This window comes from Dermacentor andersoni, chromosome 2 (assembly GCF_023375885.2).
Source record: "Dermacentor andersoni chromosome 2, qqDerAnde1_hic_scaffold, whole genome shotgun sequence".
Taxonomy (NCBI): Eukaryota; Metazoa; Arthropoda; class Arachnida; order Ixodida; family Ixodidae; genus Dermacentor; species Dermacentor andersoni.
Genome location: NC_092815.1, coordinates 95,813,779 through 95,836,200, shown reverse-complemented (window position 1 = coordinate 95,836,200; position 22,422 = coordinate 95,813,779). Strand labels below are relative to the sequence as shown.

At 48.7% G+C, this 22,422-nt stretch overlaps 1 protein-coding gene across 1 annotated transcript in view; it reads right to left on the bottom strand.

The window, feature by feature from the left end:
* LOC126541959 (sodium/potassium/calcium exchanger 5-like) overlaps positions 1–22,422 on the bottom strand; it is an 81,395-nt gene that overhangs the window by 50,622 nt on the left and 8,351 nt on the right. Inside the window, exon 3 of the mRNA XM_050188930.2 lies at positions 1,403–1,580. Coding sequence (XP_050044887.1) covers positions 1,403–1,580 — 178 coding nt within the window. The remainder of the gene's footprint in view (positions 1–1,402; positions 1,581–22,422) is intronic.

Here is a 22,422-nt window from a genome sequence, read left to right as displayed (position 1 = left end):
AAGTTCTCGAGAAGTATCGCCATTAACAAACCCACTCCATGCCTGCCGCACCGAGAATCGGGTCCCAGCCTCTTCATCGCAATGTGGGTGATTTTGTTGCTAGTATGACCTCACCGGTAGGAGCATGTTTTTGCAGCAGATCCTGCTCCTGACTGAAAGCACGAAGCTTGCACAACACGAAGTATGCTGTTGCCCATTTAATAAATTAAGAACATTGAAGTTACTGATGAACACAGTGAAAATTATGAAAACATGTATAACCTTCGCATAACCAGAAAAGGGTGCAATGCCTACGGCCCTTCACCTATGCATATTTACTCCGCGTATCCTTCGACAATGGGAATCGAGAGGCCTACGAATACTTATGATACGCTGATTAGAAGGATTAAGTAAGGCGCTTTGGCGGCGCCCAACTCGCAGGCTTGGGTTTGCTGACTGCAGTTGAAGCAATGAAAAAGTGCTTTCTTCGACCCAGCACGACAGCACTCCACCGGCTCTTTCCAGTAAAATAAGTAAGCACACGGACTTAATTTCGTAAAAAGAGACGATGACAAAGAGCTACAGCTACGGAATAAAAAACGGGGAAAGGTACGGACGTTAGATAGAACAGAAAATCAGGTTTGCTACCCTAAAATAAGGGATGGGGGAAGAAGAGGTGGACAGGTAAGAATGAAATAGATAAATACTGAGCATAGACACATGATCATAACTGTTTACGATCACAGCTTATGATCCCACCTAATACCAATTAAGGCTAAAGCCGTTCGTGCAGGATTGTTGTAAATTGTAACAGGGCCTTCGTCGCCCTCTGCCGCGACGGCTGATGAGGTCGGCACTTCAATATGCTGTGTTATGGCCATAATCTCTCATCGAAGACAGTCTGGCGCTGTTGTGAGTGAACGCCTCTGTACTCTACATGCTATGACGAAGGTATACCTTTCTGCTATATAAAGAGGAATGTGATGGGGATGCCGTTCAGCACATAAAGCATTTCAATGAGAACAGAAGTGAAAGGTGACACTGGCATTAACCGTGAGAGAGCCGGTGGTGTCACCGCAAATTACACCTTGTCGTAGTTACCACACCATGGTCGTCGACTGTTTCCTTCAGAAGCACAGTTCTCACCTTTTCCATGCGATGTCAAATTTCCTGCAGCAAGAGGCACAATGCGGAATAACTCGTGAAATAAGATACGCGTGCTCACGGTGCGCAAACAGAAAGCCGTTCATGCTCATGCAACTACTTTCACGTGGGGAAGCATACTTCTTTCGCTTCTTTTTATTCCTGTTTTGGACCTTGACGTACGTTCTCGCGCAAGCTGACGCGGCTTTCCACTGAAAGTAACCAAACTAACATGACGAATGTCGAGGAACGAATGACGGGTCGGCCGGTGACAACTCACCGCATCTGGCCACCGGTACTGCCCCGCAGAGCAGCAGCAGGAGGACCAGTGTCGACAGTAACCGCTGCCTTCGCCAGCCGTCGCCCAGGGTCGGAGACCGACCACGGGGGGCCGTCGTCAGGACATGCTCAAGAGCGGCCGAGGTATCCAGATTTGGAAGAAACGGGTGCGCCTGGCACTACCCACGCTTCGCGATCAACGGAGCTGCTCCTTGCGTCGACCCCCTTGGTTCCGTCCGAGAGCTTGGCGACACCGCGACCGCCCGCTGGCCGGTTAGGGAAGCAGTGAGGCGCGGTTACGTGCCGTACAATGCGGCGGGTGTTTCGTGGGACGCTACTCTGGGCGTCTCACCAGTCGTTATCAAAGGTCGCTTGTTATCCATGGCTGCTGCTCTTCCAGGCGCGGATAACAACACAGTGTAGACTTGTTCGTGCTTTTTTTCTTTCCTTCTCACCTCCACCTCATTCTTTTTTCTATGGGTTCCGTCTAAGCCTGTTTCCTTCTCAACTCAGTTTCGGTTCACTTTTTGCTTTTTTGTTCGCCTGCAGATGGAACTCAGGGCCCTTGTTATGGCAGCTGGCGGACTGCACGCCGCTATCGGGCCCTATATGCAAGCACTGCATAGCGCGATACGCCTCAATATCCCATCAACAATGAGTCTAGTCCCGACGCTTCGCTCGTCAGTTTTATTTTTTATGTTTATCGGCGTCAATAAAATCTTTTATATATTGTTTGACAGAAGCAACACACGTTTTTCTCGTTGTCTTTCTAACTTGCTCTTACCCTATAGTTTACGACTATGCGACCTAAAATTTTACAATAGGTGACAACGGCTATACTGCTTCTTTCATCTCTGCTCTGCTCTAGTACAACAACCGCAAGATAACGTCCAATGTGGTATACTGGGAAGATTCATAGGGAATTCAAATGAAATCAGATCATGGAGTTTAATGTAATAAAGCAACACACGCACTATGAGGACGCCGTTGGAGGCGGGGGCGAACACCTGGGGCTACTTAACGTGAACCTAAGTAAAAGCACATGAGCCTCTTTGCACTTTGTCATTGTCGGAATGACGCCGCCACGTGCATGGAAACGGGTGTACTTATGTGTCAGGCAAAACCTCGCGTCATTATTGACATAGTAAACAGCTTCGACGCTTTACTTCAGCTTCAGTAAGTGTATGTAAGCTTCACTGGATACGCCGGTTTAACGCAATAAGACACATGAGTAACATGCATTGCAGGTCTCTTTCTGGTACAGTAGCATTCAAGAAACTGGAAAATAACTGCACTGTCAACGATTCTGTGTTAGCACGTATCTTCAATAGGGTGTTACTTCGAGAAAGTAGCTTATTTATTGCATACGGGTACAGAGCGGGAGGCTCTGTAAGCTTTGCATACATAGTGGGCTGCTAAGGATTTATTTATTCGCGTGTAGTTGGAAATATTGGCCAATATCTCGCCGTTGGCTTCTCCTGAAGCTATCAATATTTCAATGATTAAAGGGTGATTGCATCAGGTAAAATAAGAGCTGTCCGTGAGAAAAGCAATCTTCGGAAACCTGCATTGACAGTCAACTGGGTATAGGGGAAGAAAAAACAGCAGCAAAATGACACGTTCTGGAGTTTCTCCAATTGGACGCACGCAACTAAAAGCAACACTGATATAGGTTCAAGAGACTGTAACATAAAGATCGTGTTAGTCAAGGTAAATCAATAGTGAGAGGGGTACACAAACAAACAAATAAATAAAGCTGCACTCTTCGGACTTGTTGCTATTGAACACAAATCATCGAAGCCATCACCAAACGATGTTAAGCCGGCGCTAAACATGAAATAAACTGTCAGCATTAACGCCATAAGCAATTAAAACTTCTTGAAGATATCAAAAAGAAACGTGCAATATGTCAATACAAACGTACAATATCACTTTTATTTGGAGGAAGAGGAGATAGATAAAGGAAAGGAAGGGAGATCAAGCAGATCTGGAAATGTGGTTAGGGCTGTCACGGCTGATTTTTCTGCACTGGCATGCTATTTTACGAACCAAGCATAACTTCTCTAATGAATGGACACTCGCGAAGACGATTCATTCCTGACCTCAAAGTAGAACTGTGCTACCGTAGTTAAGACCTCATCACAACGTGTCCTATTTTCTCTCATGAATCGCCGGACGCTCGACAAGGCAAAGCTGAACGTCATATACGACACAGAAAGCTGCCTATATGTGCCGATTTCAACCTTGTATTAATCAACTGCTTGCCCAGTAAACAGACCGATCGCCCGGCTTTCACAAAAATCTCTCTGAAGGGAAAAAAACAATTTGTCGTGCTTAAGTGCTCTCATACTTCGTAGGTGACTCAACGTGCGTGAAATAATTCCGCATTAAAGATATGTATCCTATTTTCCAATAACGTAGTTGTACTTTGGCCTCAAGCTGTCAGTCGCGCGTCAATTTTGCTTGTATTCGCGGGCTTCTTTCACGCTCGCAAGAACACCTTTATGTAGCACGTATTGAGCAACAGAAAGCTGCATCGGGAGTTCTAACAGCGGAGCTGTTCTAAGTGCAGCCTTCGCCGTCCATTGTCCAGTGTCACGCAAGGGGGCAGGGGGCAGAGCGCGCGCCGGGGGATGCGGGGCAGAGGGGCATAGGAGCAGGTGTTTCGCCGGCGCGCGCCCTTTCACCCCATGGATTCCGCTCGGCGCGAGCGGCAGCGGGAGCTCGCACGAGAGCGATAGCGCCGACGTCGCGCAAATCCCGAGTTTCGAGAGCGAGAAGCGCAAGCAAAGTGCCAGCTGAGGGAAGCCGCTACCGCCGAGGATCGAGAACTGGAAGCCCAAGTCAAACGCCGGTGGAGGCAACGCAACCCCCACTTTAAAGAGAAGGTAACCCAAGCCAAGCGCCAGCAGACGCAAGCTAACCCCCAACTTCGAGAGTAGGAGGCCGAGCAGAGACGTCGACGCAGAGAGATTCCTCCCACGGAGGGTGCCGATGGAAGGTTCAAGAGTGAACTCCTCCACCGTGAGTGCGGCCACAGCTGCAAGGTGTTTAATAGACTGTGGCTTGATCAAAACCTCAAGCAACTGAAGAGTGTGCGCAATCCGTAAGCGAAGCTCGAATCTAGCAAAACGACGACAACGAGACAAAAGACTTTTGTGAAAATCGTGTTAACACGCGTTCAAGCTTGACAAAACGACCACAAGCTTCGTGGTTTTGACAGCTTTCACTGCTTTGAACTGGCTTTGCTTTTTTTTCATGTTGTTCTACATTTTTTGTGATTGACACTTTTCACCTAATTAGAATATTTGAGAAGCTGATTGATTAATCAATACTAATTATGTAATTAGGCGGAGTGCAAAAATAACCTGAGCATCTCCAAGCGACGGCAAACAACATTACCTTGGTTCTGTCCAGCTACGTGGCAATTGCATATTCTTAAATTTTGGTACATGATATCTGGAACACCCTGTATATACTGCATCATAAAGACGCAACTCACTTTTTTACCTCTATTTTTTTTTCTTGTTTGACTAAAAATTGGAGGAGCGCTCTCCAGGTAAACATTGCTGATACCCTTTTATGCGGTCGCCTCATCTGAAGTAGGCCCAGAATGGAGCGCAGATCACAAAATAGCATCTATGACATTTGCAGCATGCGTGGAAAAATTTTCTAGGATGTTTCCTTTGTTCTACCAAGCGCTTGAAATCTGTCAGACGTCCATGCTTCAATTATCCCCCCTTTCTATAGTAAGTGCTCAAGTACTCCTCAGAATAACGCTTCGTTCTGCATATCTTGTAGATAAAGGAGCACTTCTGTATTGACGCTGTCAGTGCTTTTGAGACGGCGTCTTTCGCAATCTGTACTCAAAGCAAACGCTAAGTGTTATCGCAACTCAGAAACGCATCCTATCATCTCAGCCTGTTCTTCGTTCATTGCAGTAGTCCCGGAGTTGCATGGCCCGATTAGATTAACAATGCTGCCGTTAAGCACGAGCAGTTACGTGTGGCGCGTGGCGTCTTTTCTGACACACCGACCTTGTTGGCAGTACGTGTATTGCAGTGGTTAAGCCATGCTGCTTCTCTACCAGGATTCGAAGTTTGCCACGGGACAGGATGTTGTGGTAAACGTTGTACGGCATTGTATTCTAGCATGAATTTCAATTAGAAAACACTTCAGAATTCGACCAGCAATGTTTAACTCACATGCTGAGTATATATTCTACATTCTTAGCAATCCAAATTTGTAAAAAAAAATATGCACATGTTTATTTGCTGACTCATTTTATATGTTGATATTGGTGCGAGAGCTGTGAAGTACACAACATAGGGTTTGCTTTGTCCGTCTCGCCCGTCCGTCCATCCATTTCATTACGCTCCCGACGACCATTGTCATAATTCACTACTCATAGCGACGATTTTTGTCGTCGTCAGGCCCCCCAGTCATACCTAGCTTCACTATCGCCACAGAGAGAAGGAAACCAAAATTTATCCGCAACCGCCACCACTAGCATTCTAACTCATGTTGCTGAAGCAAGATGGAGAGCGGAAAGGAAGGGAATGTAACCAGGTGAAAATTTCGGTTTTCCCCACCCTTCACTAGGGTGGGAAAATGTCTGGTTTCTCCACTATTACCTAGGATGGGGAAAATGGGGGTTGGAAAGAGGGTAGAGAGAGAGAGGGAGAAAGTTGACCGGAAGGGCATTCTTATTAGAGGTGCTCACACAGGCCGGTGGATCTCTAAAGCTGCAGTAGCACTTGCAGGCTTTCTGATGCGATGTTAAGTCTCCGCAGTGTTCTATAGAACTTTTGCTTACGGCAGAGGCCGGTGAGGCAATTAGTTGGGCACGACGGAAATCGATTGTCTCTGCACACTGAACTGCAGGCACCAGCACAGAACATGCAATTGTGTACTCTTCGCAGCAGTGGTCACATGCCGCGGTGTGGACGTCGCTATTAGAAACGCGTAGGCATTCGTAAACGCGAAAGTCCAATCGTACCCTACACAAAAGTGTCGTGCCTCTTCGGGGAACACTTAGCGGAAGTCGAACGCTTAAGCTTAGGTCCAGGGCATACAATTGGGTATGCATGGCATGGGATTCACTCTACTCCAATGGGGTGCATTGGCGCACAAGTGTGCGGAGCATCCTTGCAGTGTCTGTTCCAGACAGCGGGATTTATAGGCGGTGTCTCCTCCGTGGGCTAAACAAGCAGCTTGATCGGCACGTTAATTGCCGATAATACCACTTTGACTTGGCAGCCACTGAAAATGGCTTCGTGTCCTTTCTCCGTGAAGTGGTGCACTGGCTCGGTAATTACAAACGGCAACTGCTAATGCGAACCACGCCGTAAGGCTGACAGCAAACACTGCAATGTCGCGTTCGAGTCGCAAAAATTTGAGTGTCGTTTCGTCAAAAAAGAAGTGCAGTGCGTTCGAAGCGCGCCAAGTTCTGCTGCCGTAGACGTTGTCAAATTGTGAAGCAAGTTCCATTCTTAAGTTGGACATGCTAACCACCGAGCTGTCACCCAACAAAGCAACGGAATTACTGCAAGGTTTTGTGCTTCACACATGCAATTTTTTTCAGAAGATGGCTGTGTGTTGGCGTGATGTTCTACGTTGTCATGTCGGTGAAAACATCGTTGGCGGCACAAAAGAGGCGTACGTGACAATTGTAATAATCAGCCTCACACATGGCACATAGCCACAGTACAGGATGCGCGTAGATTGAGGCTTCAGCTATTCCTTCGGTTCTGAGCTCATTCATTGCGACAGCAGCATTCTCCCACTGTGAAGACCTCCATCTTATTTTCTTGAATCCTTGTTTTTTCTTAATTAAATTCACTCACCGACTCCAGGAGACTTCACAAGAAGCTAGCGGTTAATATGCGGCTGGTTGGGGGAATTAGTGCGGACATGCAAAAATGTTTTGAAGATTTGAAGAAAGAATATGAAAAGTGTTATTCATATCTAAAATTTAAATGGCAATTATACATTCTGTGATACTACAAAAAGTGTGCATTAGATAAGTAGGCTATGACTCTATATTCTACACGGTGCACGCAACTTTCTGTCGTCATCATAAATTTTGACGACCGAGGATTGCGCTCGTCACTATCGTGGTGCTACAAGTGTTGCTTGCTTTTTTGGTCATCCGATCGAGGGTTAAATTTCTGACTAAAGCTCTCAGCACTGCCTGATTTTTCATCGTCGCTACTATGAGACATCTGGTCCAAAACGAAGTCCTGTTTCCTTGTCATCTCCCCCACCCCTTACAATTCAACTATCCTACATACACTTATTTAATTAATAATCTTTACACCTGGGCCTGCGTTTCAGCACCTGAAGTGCTTTCTTTGCCTATGCGCCTGTAGCCGATACTCACCGTCTACCGTAGTAGTGTCCAGGGAAAAAAACTACATGACAGTGAGCGCCCAGAGGCGCGGGGTACAAGCCAATTGCCCTAAAAATCCCGTGCGATTACTCTTGGACAATAAATTCTACGTGACATTTTCGCATATTTCTGAAGGAAGCAGGTCTGCGCGTATTTATTTAACCATTGTATTTAACCATGTCGTGTGGTAATCCGTGCGAGAAGAAAAAAAAGTCGCAGTTTCAACCAAAAGGTGAAGCATCGATTGCGATAGCAAATTAGTACACAGCTATACGAAGTAAGGATAGTAGCTTTATCGACGGTATAAACTTGGAAACATTCCCTTACTAACTGAGCTAACAAGCACAATGTTAGCGCATAAAAGCAAACATGAACATTTCGCACTCGATACTAAACATTTTGGCAGAATTAACTGTCTGGTTCGGAAAATTAATTAGGACCTTGAGAGTTGCAAATGCAAAGACAAAAACGCCGTGCCACGAAGTCGCCAGCTACACCAACCGATCAACACACCCGAAGGCCGGGACATCATCAACAAACCGGTGATAGCCCGGATACATGAGTGCCACGCGGTGACTCGGAAGAAAGAAGTCGACGCGTTCTTCGCCAGAAGATAACTCGAACACCTGGTACCCCATCTCGTGTCGCCAACTGATTCGTTTGCGAAGACTATGGGGTCCTCAGAGGAAATGAAACACCGTGAAACGCAGAAGAAGAAACCTTCTTGCCTAATCAACCAAACTGAAAAATCAGAAGTGTTAGAAAAACACACAGTAACCAATTTATCATTGAGGAAGCTCATGACAGAAGAAACTTCAATCCTGATACAAGGTCACAAATTCGATGTTACTACAGATACCTTACCCCCCTCCCTAAGATCGCCACTTTAGAAAGCAACGTCCAGCAACTGTAGCCCAAAGTGCGGAAACAGGAAAACAATCGGCATAATAAGGTCCAATAACAACCGCAGAAGAGAACAAAACTTGTCTTCGGACGAAATAAGAGCACTGAGAATACTGACAGAAGATACAGGGGTTGTAATGCTACTGGCGGACAAGGGCAACTCAACCGTTATATTGAACACACAGGACTACGAGGTAAAGACGTCCGTCCTACTTAACAGCCAAGACTACGAGAAACTAGAGAACCCCACCACCAGTACCCAATCAGCACTGAATAAGACGCTGGTCGAAATATTCCACAGCCACCTACATTCTCGAAATCGCTAACTAAAATTAATGTACAAGAAAGAATTCGCCCCTACTCTTTATGTCTTGCCAAAGCTCTATAAACCCGAAATCCCCTTACGGTAAATTGTAGACTTTTCGTGCTCCCCACTGCGATCACTATCCACATACTTGCACCGGATATCACCACTCACTGGAAGGACAGCATCCCACGTGCGCGACTCCGAGGACTTCATGAAACTCACACCAAAACTACGTATCGAAGATGATGAATGACTGGTCTCTTTTGATGTGATCTCTTTGTTGACCAGAGTACATCATTCACTTGGCTATATCTGCAACTAGGGGTGCCCTGGAACGCGACGATACAGCCAACGAGGAAACCCCCCTGAGTACAGACGAGATCTGCCGCCTTCTCGAGCTTTGCCTGTCAAATATTTACTTCCCCTTCCGAGGCAGCTACTACAGGCAGGAGAAAGGAACTCCCAAGGGGGCCTCAATTTCCCTTACCATGGCTAACATGACTATGGAGAATATCTAGGAAAGAGCTCCGGGTACCATTTCCCCAAAACCAAACGTTTCCCTCAGCTACTTGGATGATTGCTTCTGTATCGTGAAGACGGGGCAAGTCAAAAACCTGCAGAGCCATTTAAATTCCCTAGACCCAGATATACAGTTCACGTATGAGCGCGAACAGAACGGATCGCCGTTATTGCTGGATGTACAAGTTACACGAACAGACGGCATTCTAAAATTTTCAGTCTACCGCAAACTAACCCACACGGGCCGCTACCTTCACTTCGAGTCCAACCATCCGGCAAACCACAAGGCGTCTGTTGTAAATTCTTTATTCAAGAGAGCCGAAACTCATTGCTCATTGGAATAAGATCAAAAGAAAGAAAGAAGAACGGTTCTCAACGAACTTAAAAGAATGTCTACACAAAGGACTTCATTCGAAAAACCATCCGACAACAACAAAAATTCAGTGTCCTTCCACTCCGTGAAGAAGGATTACCAGTGAAGCGGTGAATGTGGGCCCCTTAATGGCGAACTGCACCTCCGCCGCGGGTCGGCCCGGTATTGCACTATCTTCGGTATGGACCCATGTATGGAGAGCACTTAACACCTTCTTCGCCTCCGCCGCCGGTCGGCCCGGCATTGCACTATTTTCATTATTGGCCCACGTATGAAAGAATTTTTAACGGTCGCCGTGCATGGCTGGAACTCAAGCTTAAACAGCTCCGCTTTTAAGAATAGAAACAAACTACGGGACCTTCAACTGTTGAATTCCCCCCTACCCCAAAAACGAGTTTCCGTGCCATACATCAAAGGTGCCAGCTAAGCTCTCAGCCGACTATTGAAAAAGAAGGCCTCAAAGTCACGCAAAAACCGATGAACACTTTGAATATCCTCCTCCACGAACCCAAGGACCCTCCACCAAAAGAAAAGGTTCATGGCCTCGTCTATAAAATCAACTGTGCCGACTATCCGGCGACGAACATCGGAAAAACCAAAAATCTAAAAGAAAGAATCAGCCAACATGAGAATTACGTCAGAACATTCAACCGAATACGCAGCGCCGTCTCTGAGCATTCTGAAAACGCCGACCGCAAATTTGTTTTCCAAGAAACCCAAATCCTTCAAACAGAAACGAACTCGCGAAAAAGGCTGCTACTGGAGTTACGGCACATTCAGAATACGGCAGGTAACATAAACCTCCGGAAGGGCTACCTACCCTCTGTGTATATCCATGGCCTTGGCGACATGACGAAAAGAAAGAAAGAACGCCCAGCAAGATAGATCCCAGCTCTAGGTCATCAACACCAAAACGTGTGCGCTCCCCTCCTCCCCCCGCCCTTCAACGCCATTCCTGCGGGTCAACCACCGCTAGCATCGGTCATCCCAACCGACCAGCACCGCCACAGCCATCAGACCCTTTCGCTCCTTCCCGTCTGCCAAGAGGTCCGTTCGATTACCACTGTGAACAAGTTCACGGTGGTTCACGAGAAGTTCAGAAATTGTGCAGCTCATTTTCTGCGGTACAGGCATAGCGCGTTGCTCAAAACGAATGCTAAGGTGCAGACGCGGTAAAGGCATTATATTATGTCCGACTGACGTGCACGGAATGCGTATGTTTGACAGGTCCTGAACTGCAGGTATGATTGGCTACTGTGGCGTAAATACACACCACACTTGCGTAGACTTATCACAGGTGCGTACGCGTGGTTTAGCGACGCTCGTGCCCATGTTGTGTGTCTTCTACTACGCAGCTGCTTCGCACCTGTACGCCTGAACTAATTCGTCATCGACAGTAGAGTGGGTGCAGCAAAATCGTGAACCAGACCTGCACGTTTCCTGCACGTTTTGAAACGAATGGTGTGGGTCACTGGGCGCCGTTGCTGCACTGCTAAAACGAATGGTAGGGTGCAGTCCCTCGTGAACTGGTTCAGGTGGTGGAGGCGAAACCAACATACCTAAGAAAAGGTTCCCGGTCAAGCGTCTCCCCAACTTACGCGCTCTCCCCTCATCTTTTACGAAGGACCTTTTAAAAGCTGCACACCGCCGCCCCCGAATAATACCCCTGAAGAAGGAGGCGAATGGGCTCCAAAACGTCGGGCTAATAAAACTGACTCATTTGGTTGGAGTCACTCTCATAGAGTCCTAAAGGCACTCGATGAGCGGGGACACTCGCTGTCAAAACACTGGTGCGGGCAAGCGCGGCAGCAGCAGCGAGCGAAGTGACCTTCGTGCGATATATCGCTTCAACGCAAGAGCGACGAGAACACAGCGCGCACGAAGATTCGAGCCGTCTGCAGATCCCTTTCACTTCTTGCACTTGTTGGCGGAGACGATGCCGCCTCCCCTTCCACCCCCCCCCCCCCGTTCTCCCTCCCGCGCTGCATTTCCACTTTCTTCCATATATGGCGCGCGATATTGAGCCGCGATCGTCAGTTCCCCTTGCGCCCGCGCAGAGGGCGCCGGAGCACAACGCCGCCCCCCTCTCCCTCCCTCCCTCTCATCCCCCTACAGCCTTTCGCGCGACAGAAGACGGCGTCGCTTGCTCTCCGCTTTCTTCCTCCCCTCGTGCCGGGTTCAACCGCAAGTGCTTCTCTCGCGTGCTTTAACTTGCACATAAACATACGACGCACGGCAACGGTGTTATTGCCTTTGGACTTTATACGGAACATCACGGCGATGGCCACGCCGACGCCGACGGTGACAGTTACGGAAAAAATGCGCTCCTAGTGTCCATACAATTGCTATCGCATTAAAAAGAAAATGCCGAAAGGCGAAAGATTGATTGCGATAGTGAATTATTAGAGAGCTCTAAGACGTAAGGATAGTAGTTATATCGTCCGTATAAACTTGTAAACATTCATTTACTAACAAAATTAACAAACACAGTGTCACGTGTGCACAGGCAAACATGAACACATCTCCCTCGATTAGTGTGGACACTCGGTGTCAAAACGCTTGCGTCCCTCGATTAGTGTGGACACTCGGTGTGTCAAAACGCTTGCGTGAGGAAGAATGGCAGCGGCAGCGAGCGAATAGCCCTTTGTGCTGCTTCTCGCTTCAACGTGGACTAAGCGGCGAGAACACAGCCCACACGAAGCCACCAGTCCTCGGCGCGCTTAAACTCTGCACCTACCGCAAATTCTTTCAAGAAAGGGGCCCGCTCAGCCGCGCCATACGCAGCCGCCGTCGGTGTAGAACGCTTCCCCACACGCTTGCTGCCTTGCGCGCCATAGAAGACGGCGAGCTTTCTCCCCGCCTTCCTCCCTTGCGCGCGAGAAATCAAGCCAGCATTGTTTTGGGCTCACACTCGCACGCCTTCACTCGCCCCCAGAGCATACAGCGCGCGGCCATGTTGGTATCGCACTTGTACTTTATACGGAACGTCATGGTGTCGGCGATGCCGACGGCGGAAGTGCGCTTGGAGTGTCCATATAATTGCTATCGTGTTAAAGGAAAAAGGGCTTCAAACATTTCATTTCGTACTTAAACGATTCTGGTGACCTTTCATTTATGCAAGTCTTAACCAGTGTTTCTCAACACGATAGATCCATATACGAAGATCACACCGATTATTACTCTTCGTTTATCCTATACCTCACCCTTCGCAATCGTGAATCTTACTGACATAATGAAAATTGATAGGTTGATTGCTTCGTTGTCTGCCAATCCTCCGTGGCACATTCCATGTCATGCATGTATTATCCCGAATTCTGACCAAGAAAGGCTAAATTATTTTTAACAACCCCCAGCTGCCAACATGTCTCACTTCCCCAGAAAAAAAAAGTACGCTTTTCCTTGCGCATTTCCGTGGACTGTGTGCTGCCATCTATCAAAAGCACAACTAGGCACTCAGAGAAAACTAAGCTCGTCCATGAAATTGCTAGAAAATGAAAAGCACTATTGCCGAGCCGAGCTCGACCTTGGCCGTTTTTTTCCCCAGAAACTCATTAACGAACACAACTAATGTATTGAGGCTAAGGGTATTTATCTACTTATAAATAAGTATGGCAGCGCAAGAACTTTGATAGTACTCAATGACAAGCAGGACTTACGATCTATAGCCGGTTGATGACGTCATATGCCAACCTGCAAGACATGTGGTCAAAATGAGTCGGCTTTGCAAACACCAATTTTACGTTGTACTCATCTCGTCGTGAAACGGTGTGTGTGCGCGCGTGCGCGTGTGCGTGTGTGTGGGTGCGTCTGTGTGTGCGTGTGTGCGTGCGTGTGTGTGTGCGCGCGTGTGTGTGCGTGTGGGGGGGGGCATTTTTAGGGAATAACATACATGTAACTAATATATACTTTCATATAGACTACACGAAAACCCAGGAACGGACAAGTCAAATACCAATTTTCTGTGAACCAGGTAAAAGTCATTGATTGTCACACGCGATGGCCCCACAGTTCGGATCCATGCCCGGAGAAGTTACTCGTCGTTTGGAAGCGAACGGCACTGTGCCACTTGTCCGACAATGCTGTTGCGACATTCTTGGGCGCAGCACTTATTTGTCATTCAGTGCTTAGTTTTTTTTTTACTTGTATGCCACAGCGCGAAATCACTGTGAACACTCAGAAACCGAAGAAGAAGAACTCGGGACAAAAGTGAATGTGGCACCCCAGCAGCACAGCTAGCGAGTATCCTAAGCCTCACTTCGGGGTGACCTGAGTAAGCATGACATCACCGCGACTTCCTGCCAGATGCACCGGTTGTAAGAAAATGCATAAGTCGTCAGCTTATTGTTAGTTTCTTAAAGAGCTATTGTTGCCCTTATTTGCTGTAGTAAACCAATTTTGATTTGTGCCACTATTCTTGGAGGCAAAATTTCTGTCGTATACCCTGAGGGTAAGGCGCGGCCCCAGAGTCCTGGCCAGGAGGCGCTCAGCAGCGGTGAGGATGATGGTTACTGTAATTAGGCTGATGACGCACCTTTACGACCACGTACCCACAATGGGAGATGCACCAAAAATTAGGTGATAATGGTGATGTACCCATAAAGATATGGCACGTACCATACATACATACATAAAGTAGTTGATGGACCAAAAAGCTAGGAGTTTGAGCGCACTGACTTTTATCAGAGCGAATGGATAATTAATAAATTTACAATTTTGGGAAGAAATCTGACCCACATAAATAGAGTATTGCAATGTTTTAAAAAAGATATTCATAGTAATAATGTTTCCTGAACAATTAAGCTGATAATAGTTTAAAAGTACAATAGCGACTGTAATGAAAACTGATCAGAATGATAACCGTTTTTTCCCTTGATGACAGTCACAAACAACGTCCAACACATCCTTATAGCTATAACCCAGAGCTGAAGCTCCGAATGAAAGCACGACCTAAGTAGTCAAATTAGTCCACGTTTACGAATTGGAGCTTCAAATAATATTTTTCTTTGTGGAATGAATCGGGGGCAGAATAAAAATAACGACCGAATTTGTCCCAAAAATGGCATAGTAGGGATATTATCAAACCAAATATGCGCAAACATAGGTTTGGTGGGGGAATGCTGCCAACATTATCTTTAATTGTCGTCATTGGCACCATTGATTTCTACACAGAAACCTGAGATGTTCGAAGTCTGTCAACGATGCTACTGATATTCGATGGTATAGCTATGTATAACTTATTTTGGATATCTTACCGCGGTCATGTAAGCCAATGTTGAGAGAGTCTAAATTACAGATCCATTCAGAGATCATCGCGCTAACGAATAGCTATCTCGTTTAAATATAACCCACTGTGAACCGCTACCCATACTAATCTAGTGAAATTGAAGTGCAATGGAACTAATCACAGGAACACTTTTAGTACTGGAGAATTTGATGAGGCACTAAGGCAAGAATAAACCGCAAGAGAATCTGTGATGATAACAGCAGGGACTGCATTCAAAGGAAACTTGTGCAGTGCAAGAGTCATCGGCAATAATGATGGCCTAAAGAAAGTGATCATCCAAGTGAAGGAGACAAAATACCTACCCCAGCCATCTCCTCGCCAGCATTAGCAGCTAGTGTGTTACTAATTTGCACATGAGCAAGATAAATTACCAAGCGACTATTTAAATATTGCTGTGAATAAAATTTAGTATTTTCGCTCAAGAAAACATGCCATCAGGTTTATTTCCAGATTCTAATTGCTGACTTTTACTGGAGTTACATTTCGGATATGGATATTTAAAGGTTCTCATTGCCTCTGCACAGATACAATCTGAGGAGTGGGGAGCCTTGGCCATATGCGCAAAAAAGGTATTTTGATCCTTAATAAAAGTATATTACGATATTGGAAAAATGTCTTAAAGCTTTAAAGGTGTTTGAGCTGTTAACATGCGGAACCTACAAGGTAATGTCGCTAGGCGCACTTTTTCACACAGAACATCGATTGCTACAAATCTTGGGAGCCACAGGGACAGAGGCGGAGCTTCACGTTCTGAGAAGACTGAGGGCTTAATTTTATAGGCTGGGCTTCCCAAGAATGCAACATATCCAAATTCTAATATACGGCACATACACATTTCATATATCACTATAACATTGTATCGGCGTAACCCATAGCGTCGGTTGCTGAGTCTGCGAATCAATCCTAATCCATGCATAGCATTAGACTCAATAATCTTAATATGAGGACTCCAGTTGAGCTTCCTGTCATACATGACAAACATATTGTCACGTGGTAGTGACGGTGAAGGAAGAAGCAATACGGTGGAATACAAAACTAGCTTTTATTGGGCGAACCTGTGCCCACAAAAACAGGCTACACTTATAGCACAACGATAGCGGCGAACACGGTCGGCGATCGTCGGAAAACTGATTAGCGGGTCAAGCGCGTCGGCTTTTATAGATCAGTCGTCGAATGTTCCAGATTAACTGATGGGACCCGCGTGTCTTCCACAAAGTTCTACACCATTCGTGTCACGCGATGAAATCTGATAACACAAGGTTCGGCGACAACAGACACGCGGATAGAAGCGTCGATAACTTTCCAGAAACGTCGGATACATGCAGGCGCGTCCCTCGCTGTGCGATTACAGTTGTTAAGCGGCAAAACGTGGTTGCCCGATAAAGATAAGTACACGTGTCATTACCCCCCTCTTAAAAAGCATCGACCCGATGCTGCTAACAAACGAAAGTAACAAAGAAAAGCACTCGTAGCAAAGAAAACAACAAACTAAGGAAGTTCATCAGCGTCCGTAAAATGGTTTAAGGCGCACCACGTGGACCACTTCTGATCGTGCGCGGCGCCGCTGTGAGTGCGAAATGCCGTCTGGCACGACCTCATAGTCTAGTGCGCCAATACGTCGGATGACCTTGTAGGGTCCGAAATAGCGTCGCAGCAGCTTCTCACTGAGTCCTCGCCGGCGTATCGGGGTCCATACCCAAACACGGTCGCCGGGCTGGTACTCGACGAAGCGTCGTCGGAGGTTGTAGTGTCGGCTGTCGGTACGCTGCTGGGTCTTGATCCGTAGGCGGGCGAGCTGTCGGGCTTCTTCGGCGCGCTGGAGATAGGTAGCGACGTCAAGATTCTCCTCGTCAGTGACGTGCGGCAGCATGGCGTCGAGCGTCGTCGTCGGGTCCCTGCCGTAAACCAACTTGAATGGCGTGATCTTTGTTGTTTCTTGCACCGCCGTGTTGTAGGCGAAGGTGACATACGGCAGGACCGCGTCCCACGTCTTGTGCTCGACGTCGACGTACATTGCTAGCATGTCGGCGAGGGTCTTGTTCAGGCGCTCCGTGAGACCATTCGTCTGCGGATGGTAGGCAGTTGTCCTCCTGTGGCTCGTCTGGCTGTACTGCAGAATGGCTTCGGTGAGCTCTGCTGTAAAGGCCGTTCCTCTGTCGGTGATGAGGACTTCTGGGGCACCATGTCGCAGCAGGATGTTCTCGACGAAAAATTTCGCCACTTCGGCTGCGCTGCCTTTTGGTAGAGCTTTGGTTTCAGCAAAGCGGGTGAGATAGTCCGTCGCCACGATGATCCACTTATTCCTGGATGTCGACATCGGAAACGGCCCCAACAAATCCATCCCAATCTGCTGGAATGGTCGACGAGGAGGTTCGATCGGCTGTAGTAATCCTGCTGGCCTTGTCGGTGGTGTCTTGCGTCGTTGACAGTCTCTGCATGTCTTGACGTAACGGGCGACGTCGGCGGTCAGACGCGGCCAGTAATACTTTTCCTGTATCCTCGACAGCGTCCGGGAGAATCCGAGGTGCCCAGCGGTTGGATCGTCATGTAGGGCGTGCAGTACTTCTGGACGTAGCGCCGACGGAACAACAAGAAGGTAGCTGGCGTGGACTGGTGAGAAGTTCTTCTTCACGAGCAGGTTGTTTCGTAGCGTGAACGAAGACAACACGCGCTTAAATGCCCTAGGGACAACGTCGGTGTTCCCTTTCAAATACTCGACGAGGCCTTTTAGCTCCGGGTCTGCTCGTTGCTGTTTAGTGAAGTCTTCCGCGCTTATTATCCCAAGGAAGGCGTCGTCGTCCACGTCGTCTTGCGGCGGGGGATCGATTGGGGCGCGTGATAAGCAGTCGGCGTCGGAGTGTTTTCTTCCGGACTTGTATATTACCGTTACGTCATATTCTTGTAGTCTGAGGCTCCACCGCGCCAGCCGTCCTGAAGGGTCCTTTAAGTTAGCTAGCCAACACAACGCGTGGTGGTCGCTGACGACTTTGAATGGCCTGCCATAGAGGTAAGGGCGGAATTTAGCTGTAGCCCAAATGATGGCGAGGCATTCCTTTTCAGTCGTAGAATAATTGCTTTCCGCTTTTGACAGCGACCGGCTAGCATACGATATCACCCGTTCAAGTCCTTCTTTCCTCTGGACTAGGACGGCACCGAGGCCTAGGCTACTGGCGTCAGTGTGGATTTCGGTATCGGCGTCTTCATCGAAGTGTGCAAGTACCGGCGGTGACTGCATGCGTCGTTTTAGTTCTTGAAATGCGTCGGCCTGCGGCGTTTCCCAATTGAACTCGACATCAGATTTCGTTAGATGTGTTAGCGGCTCCGCGATGCGCGAAAAGTCCTTGACAAAGCGCCTATAGTAGGCACACATGCCAAGGAATCTGCGCACTGCCTTCTTGTCGATTGGCTGCGGGAACTTTGCGATGGCAGCTGTCTTCTGCGGGTCGGGGCGCACTCCAGATTTGCTGATGACATGGCCTAGAAATAGAAGGTCATCGTAAGCGAAGCGACACTTTTCCGCCTTCAGGGTGAGCCCTGATGACTTGATGGCCTCTAATACTGTCGCAAGCCGCTTAAGGTGATCGTCGAAATTTCCGGCGAAGACGACGACGTCATCCAAGTAAACAAGACAGGTCTGCCACTTCAATCCTGCTAAAACCGTGTCCATCACGCGCTGGAACGTTGCAGGCGCCGAGCACAGTCCAAATGGCATAACCTTGAATTCATAGAGGCCGTCTGGCGTGATGAAGGCGGTCTTTTCGCGATCCCTTTCGTCGACTTCTATTTGCCAGTAGCCAGACTTGAGGTCCATCGATGAGAAGTATTTAGCATTGCAGAGCCGATCTAATGCGTCGTCTATCCGTGGGAGGGGGTATACGTCTTTCTTCGTGATTTTGTTCAGTCGACGATAATCGACGCAGAAACGTAGGGTTCCGTCCTTTTTCTTCACTAAAACAACTGGAGACGCCCACGGGCTTTTCGACGGCTGGATGATGTCGTCGCGCAGCATTTCGTCGACTTGTTGTCTTATAGCTTCGCGTTCTCGCGTCGAAACTCGGTAAGGGCTCTGGCGTAGTGGTCGAGCGCTCTCTTCGGTGATTATGCGATGCTTTGCGACTGGTGTTTGTCGAATCCTTGATGACGTCGAAAAGCAGTCTTTGTATCGTCGAAGCAGACTTCTGAGCTGTTGCTGCTTAATCACGGGGAGACTTGGATTTATGTTGAAGTCTGGCTCGGGAACTGCGGTCGTCGGGGTAGATGCAACAGAATCCGAGAGGACAAAGGCATCGCTGGTTTCCTGTATTTCCTCGATGAATGCGATCGTCGTGCCCTTGTTGATGTGCTTGAACTCCTGGCTGAAGTTTGTCAGCAACACTCTCGTGTTTCCTCCATGCAGTCGAGCGATCCCTCTTGCGACGCAAATTTCACGGTCGAGTAGTAGACGTTGGTCGCCTTCGATGATGCCTTCTACGTCAGCGGGTGCTTCGGTGCCGACCGAAATAACGATGCTGGAGCGAGGCGGGATGCTCACTTGATCTTCGAGCACACTCAAGGCGTGGTGACTACAAGGGCTCTCCGATGGTATCGCTTGATATTCCGACAGCGTTATTGACTGAGACTTCAGGTCGATGATTGCGCCGTGTTGGTTCAGGAAGTCCATGCCGAGAATGACGTCTCGTGAACACCGTTGCAGGATAACGAAGGTGGCAGGGTAAGTCCGGTCATGAATGGTAATTCTTGCCGTGCAGATTCCAGTCGGCGTAATGAGGTGCCCTCCAGCGGTCCGAATTTGGGGGCCCTCCCATACAGTCTTAACCTTCTTCAACTGGGTGGCGATGTGTCCACTCATTACGGAGTAATCGGCCCCTGTGTCGACTAAAGCAGTGACTGCGTGGCCGTCGAGAAGCACGTCAAGGTCGGTGGTTCTTTGTCTGGCGTTGCAGTTAGGTCGTGGCGTCGGATCACGGCTGCGTCGTGTTGAACTGAAGCTGGAACGTCGCTTCGTCAAGTCGTCTTTCGTCAGTGTAGTCTTGGCTTCCTGACTTCGTCGGGACGGCGGCGGGTCGTCATTAGGTCGTCGAGATGGTTTCTTCGTCGTCTTCGTCGGCGGCGGAGGATCTTCGTCAGTTCGACGAACAGCAACCGCACCTCCATCGGTTGCTGCTTTTAGTTTTCCGGATATGGGCTCGCAGAGCGGCCCCGGGCTGGGCCGGTGTATGGTCGGTGGTAGCGGCCAGGTGACGGCGAACGGGACGGTCGTCGAGGGCTCCACTGAGTAGCGGCGAGGTAGTCGGCGATGTCACGAGGGCGTTCACCTTCCCTCGGGCGCTGTGCGTTCACGGCGAAGCCTCGCAATCCCAGGTCGCGGTATGGGCATCGGCGGTACACGTGGCCGGCTTCGCCGCAGTGGTAGCAGAGCGGGCGGTGGTCGGGGGCGCGCCAAATGTCCGTCTTCCTCGCGTAGGTGCGCTGGGCGACGGGTGGGCGTGCTGGCGGCGGCGGCGGTGGACGACGGAATTGTGGCGTTACAGGGCCCTGGCGTTGTCGTGGAGGGGGAGCTTGACGGCGTGCGACGGCGGCGTAAGTCATCGCTTCTGGCTGGGGCTGCGGTAATTGTGGTTGCACCTCAGGAACTCCTAGCGATCGGTGCACCTCTTCTTTCACGATGTCGGCGATCGAGGCCACTTGAGGCTGCGACGATGGCAAGACCTTGCGCAGTTCTTCGCGCACGATGGCCCTGATGGTCTCGCATAAATCGTCCGTGGCCAGTGATTGAATTCCGGAGTAGCTTGTTGGCTTGGTGCGTCGGTCAAATTGCCGGTTCCGCAATTCCAGTGTCTTCTCGATGCTCGTTGCCTCACGAAGAAACTCGTCGACGGTCTTTGGTGGGCTTCTTACCATACCGGCGAAAAGTTCCTCCTTTACACCACGCATCAGTAGACGTACTTTCTTCTCCTCGGACATTTCTGGGTCGGCGTGGCGGAACAGACGGCTCATTTCCTCAGTGAAAATCGCGATCGTCTCATTCGGCAGCTGCGCTCTTGTCTCCAGTAGAGCTTGGGCTCGCTCTTTTCGCACGACGCTTTGAAATGTTTGCAGGAAGCCGCTTCGGAAGAGGTCCCACGTCGTCAAGGTGGCTTCTCGATTCTCGAACCACGTCTTGGCGGCGTCCTCCAATGCGAAATAGACATGTCGTAGCTTGTCGTCGCTTGCCCAGTTGTTAAACGTAGCGACCCTCTCATACGTTTCCAGCCAGGTTTCCGGGTCCTCAAATGTGGAACCGCGGAACGTTGGTGGTTCCCTGGGCTGCTGCAGCACGATGGGGGACGCTGGGGCTGCCATTGCGGTTGCCTTGGCCACAATCTTCTTGGTCTTCTCAGGTAGAAGTCCGTGCTCCGGGGGCAGCTGTTGAAGACGGCGGCTTGCTCGGTGGTCCGGGACTACGTTGGTGTTCTGTTTGTGGTCTGGGCTGGGATCACGGCTTGTCGGGGGCGTCCTGTACATGGACGAAAAGCACCTCCACCAGATGTCACGTGGTAGTGACGGTGAAGGAAGAAGCAATACGGTGGAATACAAAACTAGCTTTTATTGGGCGAACCTGTGCCCACAAAAACAGGCTACACTTATAGCACAACGATAGCGGCGAACACGGTCGGCGATCGTCGGAAAACTGATTAGCGGGTCAAGCGCGTCGGCTTTTATAGATCAGTCGTCGAATGTTCCAGATTAACTGATGGGACCCGCGTGTCTTCCACAAAGTTCTACACCATTCGTGTCACGCGATGAAATCTGATAACACAAGGTTCGGCGACAACAGACACGCGGATAGAAGCGTCGATAACTTTCCAGAAACGTCGGATACATGCAGGCGCGTCCCTCGCTGTGCGATTACAGTTGTCATATATGTTGTCATACATGACAAACATATATTCAAGGGATTCAACTTTGGGAATTGATTGGAGGACACGAAATAAACATCGGAGCCATAGGATAGGATAGGATAGGATAGGATAGGATAGGATAGGATAGGATATCCTTATTCGATAGCGCGTACTCACTGCGGGGGATTGGCCAAGGTTTGGGTGGTATTATGAAGGTGTTGGTATTACAAAAACTGATAAAGTGTCATGTGGAAAGGGATAAAAAAATGTATGAAGAACTTAAGAGAATTGTCTTGAAAGAACTATGAATTCCTCCCACGGCTGAGCAGACATCCCTGTGGTAGTTTCAAAGAGAAGAGGCTC